Source organism: Brachypodium distachyon, chromosome 2 (genome assembly GCF_000005505.3).
Source record: "Brachypodium distachyon strain Bd21 chromosome 2, Brachypodium_distachyon_v3.0, whole genome shotgun sequence".
In the NCBI taxonomy this organism is placed as follows: domain Eukaryota; kingdom Viridiplantae; phylum Streptophyta; class Magnoliopsida; order Poales; family Poaceae; genus Brachypodium; species Brachypodium distachyon.
In genome coordinates this window covers 49,958,861-49,965,978 of record NC_016132.3, presented here as the reverse complement: position 1 = coordinate 49,965,978, position 7,118 = coordinate 49,958,861, and the positions used below count along the sequence as shown (strand labels likewise).

Here is a 7,118-nt window from a genome sequence, read left to right as displayed (position 1 = left end):
GTGACCAGCTACGCTATACAGCTTGTTAGTGTGGTGACACTAAAAATGTCAAAATGGTACTAGTGGGGCAACTTGTCCTGGTTAATGCATATGGCATTGATGCGATGCAGATCTATTCAAGCATGATGACTAGCTGTGTACATCAGTCACTGACGACTGCCGAGATAAATTGCTGGGGAAAATATATATGGCAAAACCGTCGACAACGAGATTGTAGTAAATTGGTCGGTGATCACTACAAAATTATCAGCGCCCAAGATATAAGATTCAGACAAGCCAAGGAAAAACAGAGACCCCTGAAATTTCTAATGCATTGAAGAGATGAACTTTGAATAATTCTGGCATCTCACATCACAAGCTCTTGGCACACTAACCATGCAATCCATAATGGCATGCTACTTTCTGAATCACGAAAGAAGGCAACAAGACAGCCATATATGGCTGCTGATAGCTTTAGCCTAAGCTCACGTTACTCAATCTCATAGGAACTTCAAGCTTACTACCAAACCTAGTGGTCTCCTCATCCTTCACAGCAGGCCACATATGTATATCCTTAAACCACACCAACTACGAACTTCAGAACAGCATCAGGCCAATGACACTAACCATGCCAAGAAGCAGCCCAATACTTGCCTTCAACCCAGCAGCACCATTCAAGCCCCAAACACGCACATCATCGATCACAGGCCCACATAATGAGCTGTGGTCATCGCTTCTTGTGTTGTAGTACACGCTGTAGAGCGCAACACGTGTCCTCTCAGCACGTGCTGTGAAGGTCACGTTCGCAGCCTGGCTCGTGGCATTGCCCATAGGTGAGTAGTGGAAGTTCTGGGCCTGATCGCCTGCAAATGCCATGACGGCCATTGGTGGCTGGCATGAATCACCTGCAGAGCCCAGCGTGAACGTCAGGCTGTACACTTTCTGAGGAGTTGTCTCGACCATCTGTGAGATAATGCCCTCCTTGCCAGAGAGAAGCTCGATGGCGCGCTTCCCCTGGGGTACGGTGTACTGGTCAGAGTCGACGAAGCGGACAGCACGGTTCGACTCAATCATCCACCCAGGCAAGGCTGATGTCTGTTCGTCGAGGTTTGTTGGGAGCAGAACACCAAAGCTCGTGTTTGGGAACATCCATGGACCCTCCTCAAAGTCTCCATTGACCACCATGTTATCTGTTAAAAACAAGACAACACACAACACAAGCATGAAAAATGATCTACAACACTTCTGACAGATGCCAAGTCTTGTGACTTTCTGAAACCATAACACTACATACCAAAAACATGGAAATTGCTACTGATATTTCAGCACGGTGGCAAGTGCTAACTAGTAGTACATATAGCGCAAAGGCCGGGGCTGATCTTCCTTTTCGAAAGAAAAAAAAAGTAGTAATATAGAGATAGGCAGCAAAATATTATACTTATACCCTTTGGTTTCTCTGGAGCGAAGAGCTTCTTGATTGCCACATTGTCGAGGATAGGTCCACAAGTTGGATCGTCTTCCATGCCAGGGTTCCTGAATTCAAGGTTGGCCTGCTCATCCACTGCTTGAAAAGCCAATGCATATGCATCCCAGCCCTCTATGTTGTACAATGTCTGCAAGTCTACTGTCTGCGACACACCACCGGCAGACACGTTCAGTGACTCCAGCTGCGCACACGTCCGGGCAGCACTGAATGTGATTGCATACTCCGATCCCTTCTCAACCTGCACCACCTGCCCAATACCTGCATCATTCCCTAGCCTCACAGCATGATCCCCTGCCATCAAACAGCAAATGTTTAAACACAACCAACATGAAATCAGTTCTGGAGCAAATTGATTATTCGGAGACAACAGCTCAAAAGGATACCCTGTGGAACAATAAGGATCATGCCACCCTGGTGCTGGCCTGCTGAAACGAGCTCAACTGTGCCATTGATCGTCCAACTTGGGATAGTCGATGCCCCCTCAGAAACAGAAGCAGATTTGGCAAAACCACCTACTGGTGCTGTCTCAAAATCACCATTGCTGAGCAGGCCTGTTATGCAAGAAGATTACATGGTCATATAAGTGCCATAGCCAATTCAATACCAGATCAACTTAAGATAGCAAATTAATGAAAATCTCTACTAAATATGTACTCCATGTGACTGTAAGTGATATACATATTCTGATTTGCGATACAACCACATCATGTCATAGGTATTTGTGTCATTCTCTTTCACGTAGTCATGTACTGTTTCTGGCCACTCTGCCCTGTTTGTAATACTTTATGGGCGTGTGCCTAAAGAAATGAAGATTGAAGCTTATCCCTTACCTAAAAGAAGTATACTATTTATGGTAGACACTTAAAGAATGTATAAGATGTACTGTACGTTACTGTGATAGAATGGACCACAGTAAGTTTCATCCCCTGTAAAGCATAGTACACTGTGCTGGAGAATACATAGGTGACATAGATGCGTCTCAAAGCATGGCGCGACAACCGGCACCAGCTTGTGGTTTTGTCAAAAGCATATGGCTATGTGCTGGACCATTTATTACATAGACACAAAAGGATGAAGTGTCCCGCATAAACTGAATGCAGCAGAAAAGTGAAACCTCCATCCATATCTCATCTAAGGTGAAATGAGCCATCAAAGTAGATTTTGACAAGGTTTACTCTGCTAAACAGCACTAGCAGGAAAGAAACATGCCCCAAGTTTTCCTATGAGCAATGCTATACATACGATCGAATTTGTACGACTACTTTTTCCAAACACACTCATCTGTTTTGTGGACCATAGTAGATCAACTTTTTTTACAAACACACCCATCTGTTTTTTGGACCACAGTAGATCAACTCTTCACTCTGGTGGTAACAAAATTGTACCAGAGATATCGTACATGAGGCATTAGCGTTTTTCTATTGTACACCCAAAGCACTTCATTGGGGCACTACTACTGATACTAGGCCACTTCATTGTGAGTCATTGTCCTCACAAGGCCGCCCATGTGCTTTTTTCTATGGGGTGAGAGTGAAACATCCACCAAACCCCGCCAACGTACCACACTGGTACCATGGAGCCCCATGCACACTGCTAATGGTCCAGACCTACACCATCCGTGGCGTAAATCTGGGAGGTGAAGGTACAGAAACTAAAATAAAAGATGGGCATGGACGGTCCCTCACGGCCACGGCCATCCTTTAAATAACCCGTTTGACCCTTACGAGACGATTCATTAAAACACTTTCGCAGGACGCTGCTGGGTTGTGCTGTGCTGTTCGGTCTGGATCCGAGTTTATTGCCACGCTTGATGCCCTTTTGACTTACTGTGACGTTGTCGTTGCAGGTCACAGGGAAGGATCTTCTTGAAAGGTGAGTCGCTTATACAAAGAATCATGCAAAAAAAAAAAACCGTGAATAAATCTGCAAGTTTTCTGAATCTTCGTTGTGGTATCAGCGGTTTCGGCATTGCACCAACCACTTCGACAGGACATCTTTGTCACGCAGATAGGATAAGCTCATTTGGGGGTTATCTGTCATTTTCAAATAAAAAATGCATAATGCAGAAAAAAAATTCTCATTTTGTAGTCCCATGTTTCTTCAGAAAGGGACAGGCAGAGATACACTACACTAAATGTATGTCTAAATAGCAGGCGAACACGAAGCAGGGTGTATATGAAGCAAAGTTGAAACTTGTACTATCTGTCTTGAGAAGCGATAGCACTAAACGTAGCAACAGTGGACGAAATGTTTTGGCGCAAGCTGGGAATAGTTCAGTTTTTTGGCTGTTCAGACTTCAGAGGTGATACACAAGTAGCAGAACTCTTTGCGGCTAAAGCATTCCACGTTCCTCTTCTGAACTCTGAAGTATGTGTTTATCAGCATTCAGCACGCACATTTATATCTGAAGCTATCTTGTTGGTCTTTATTTTGCAACATTGGAGTATACTGAACTCTGCTGTAAAAAGAAGAAAAACGGCTTCTTCACTTCACTTCGCGTTTATCCGCGCCCTCCCCACGAGTGCAAATCAGCAATTGATTCCTAATGCGCACATGATTTCTCTATTGACACTAAAGAGAAGTACTAAAAGCATATGGTTTCCCTATCGGTGAGATCTGATTCGGGGCAGAGGGGAAACACCGCTAAACCCCAGCCAAAGGTTGCACAAAGACGACACAAAAATCGCCCCAGATGGCCAGTTACAGACTTGCAAGAAACAAATCATGCATCCAGATTGCAGAACCGCACTGTCAACAAGAAAGGGCAGGAGGAGAGAGCAGCAAACATACCATCCTCCACAGCTGCGGCTGAGGCCAGACGGGAGGGGGGTGCCAGCAGAAGAACGGCCAGGCACAGCCCCAGCAATGTGAGCCCCATCTCGCGCGCGAGCTCACAGCTCCCTCGCTCCGCCGGGTCCTTCCCCCCCCCGCCGAAGAAGCTTTGGGGAGCGAGTGAAGTGAGCTGGGTGGGAGGTGTGGCAAGCAAGACTGCAAGAGGCGTCGCCACTCACTGGGCGGGTGTGCAGCCAGCCAAGCGAGGTCCTCGGCTCCTCGCTGGGTCTGTTCTGGGAGGCGACTCTCTCTGCTCGCCCACGCGCTGCTTTATGGGACTTGGATTCCCTTTTCTTTGGCGCTTTGTTGGCCACTTCCATTATTCTATTTTTCACAGGCCCTGGGTGGCTGGGTTCCGAAGGGAACAGTGACAACTGGGTAGAATTGCGGGCAATAGTCAATAGGGGGCTCTAGTCTAGAGAGTGCCTGCCTTTCGCTTTTTGCAGCATTTTGGTGCCGCTTTGTCGAGCAGCACGGACAGCTCCGGTAGCAGTACCAGTACTCCCTCCGTCCCATGGTTGGCATCTTTAGATTCTCAATTTTATTAATTAAATATGTGTGCTTTACAAAAATAATACGCTCTGTATTAGATTTGTTATCGAAAAAAACCTTTTAGTGATATAATCTTTTAATTATTTAATTTATATTTAGTTAGTTAAATTAATAATCTAGTGATGCGAGCGTGTCACGTATTATGGGACGGAGGGAGTACTATTCTAAAGGTAAAAATAAAAATGTAAGCTCACAGCCACAAGGGACAAATCTCAATGGTCAAACGAGCCAGGGTGAGGTACACTGAGGTGAGGTAATGCTCGGGGTAATTTTTGCGAATGATGGAGCTAGCTTTAATCAAGAGCACTTAAATTTAGAAGTCTAATCAATTCATCACTGATTGTACGTGAAAGCACACAGTAACCAAAGCTTAACCCCCAAAGTAAGAGCATCAGATCAGAGTTCTAGTTCTACAGTACCAGTACTACATGATTGTGAAACTTAGCGAGCAAAGGGAAATTCAGTGGCACATCGATAAGACATTATAATCTGTGTCGTGTTTGCTGTCGCTTTAGGTAGGTGGTTGCAGACAAAGCGGCTGAAAACCATCAACATCTCCATAAGAGAGGCATGTTTGATGAGTAAAAGAGCAAGCATACCGGCGAATTGGCATTGCATAATCTCCTTAAATCACTACGCTGGCCACTTTCTGTATACTAGTGGCACTTCTTAATCAAACACACGAAGAATACAAAGGCTATTAGCATTGGATCAGTGATGATTGGTGGGCCTGGAGCCTTAATGAAATCTTCAGACAAGTTAAGTTAAATTAGGGGATGTGACCGACGTGACCTCTTTCTCTTTTGGACTCCGGGACGCCATCGTCGCCATTCGCCAAACAGAGTTCACTGTGCGGTATGCACGCACTAATTGGCACAGTGGCAACTGGCAGCTGGGGTTCAGATAAGCTGAGAAACCGGGCCGGTGGAGCTGCACACCGACACATTTTCTCTTGGCGTTCACATGGTGAGACCGTGAAACTTCACTTACTGGTGGCTGGTGTGAAATTGTGAACTGCGTTTCGACTATTTCTCCCATGACAATTTGTAGTTGTCCGTTTGTTGTTTCTACCGAAGCCATGAATGCGCGTCGCCGTGCTCACTAATAAGTCAGAGATGCTTGGATGCATATGACCGTGAATCAGATTCGGACCATGAAATCGTCTGTGCGGAGAACTCAGGATCGCGGTTCAGCGGTCAGAATCTTAGGACATGTCGTAGCAAATACTGGCTACTAGTACTCGGGAACACGTACTGCTTCTGATGCCGGTACGAAATCACGGCAAGGCAAAAGGCCGTATCCAAGAATTCGAGGCTCCGGTGCAAAATGTAAAGTGAGACCCTAAAATTGAAAAATGTTGCATAACGAGAATATATTTGCGATGATGAGAGCATCTCCAGCAGATGTAACAGTCACAGGAATGGTTAATAGGATTTTGTATGCAATAACGGTAGGTAGAAGCAATACTTGCGATGGTGAGAGCATCTCTAGCAGACCGATCGGCAGTAGGAGACGAGGCGTCTAGGCCGTGTGGCTGAAGTGATATGGGCGCCGTGCCGTTGTGTCCTTCTGCCTTCTCCTTTCCTCATGGTCCTTTCTCCTTGGCCTTTTTTCTTTTTCTATTGAAATAATTAAGAATAGGTAATTAATAGTATTAAGACTAGAATTGGGGGCCCTAATTTATTTTTATTTTTTTTGGGGTGTGGGGGCTGAACAGGCGTACACCCTGCACCTGCCAGTGTACGGGCCTGGTAAGGCACTGACTAGAAGAATAGACGGCAAAAAAATATTACCCTTCCAAACTCCCTGCGTGTTAGGAGCCTTTTTTTTAGAGGTGCTCGCAACGCATAGCTGAGTGCATTGAAGCCCGTCCTGAAGCCCGACAATTCACATATCAATATTCAATTACACATCACATCTACTCTCTGGTATAGCCATAACGAAAAAAAATCATACAATGATACTGACTTTTCTCAGATCAATACGCAAAAGAACCAGATCACATATCAAGGAGTCGGCGTTGAAGACGAGCACGAGCATCGGAGGTCGGGGCTGCGTCACGAGGCCTTTTGTCGGGCCGGGCTCGGGCCTGAGTTTTGGGAAATTTCTTGGATCCGGGCCGGGCTCGGGCTTGAGGTTTTAGGGTCGGGCTTTTACAAGACCGGCCCGAAACTCAGCCTGGCCCGAGAAATGCCCGGGTATAGTTGGGAAGCGCGTGAGCGTTGCCTCGGTCTTGTCTGCGGGAAGCGAAGTAGTCGTGGGGATTTTT

The 7,118-nt window shown here is 46.0% G+C and overlaps 1 protein-coding gene across 1 annotated transcript; it reads right to left on the bottom strand.

The window, feature by feature from the left end:
* Nucleotides 1-274: 274 nt before the first annotated feature.
* On the bottom strand, nt 275-4,554 carry LOC100844886. Its single transcript, XM_003569793.4, has 4 exons — nt 4,256-4,554; nt 1,849-2,016; nt 1,424-1,756; nt 275-1,169 (listed from the first exon to the last, which is right to left on the bottom strand). Exons 1-4 carry the CDS (start codon nt 4,341-4,343, stop codon nt 577-579), a joined length of 1,182 nt encoding a protein of 393 aa, XP_003569841.1. The 5' UTR covers nt 4,344-4,554; the 3' UTR covers nt 275-576.
* Nucleotides 4,555-7,118: the final 2,564 nt, after the last annotated feature.

Excerpts from the sequence above, each read along its gene's own strand:
- LOC100844886 (XM_003569793.4), bottom strand. The coding sequence starts at position 4,343 with ATGGGGCTCACATTGCTGGGGCTGTGCCTGGCCGTTCTTCTGCTGGCA. Across the intron at positions 1,757-1,848 it reads GATCCTTATTGTTCCACAGG|GGGATCATGCTGTGAGGCTA; the intron begins GTATCCTTTTGA and ends GTTTGATGGCAG. Across the intron at positions 1,170-1,423 it reads CGCTCCAGAGAAACCAAAGG|ATAACATGGTGGTCAATGGA; the intron begins GTATAAGTATAA and ends TGTTTTTAACAG.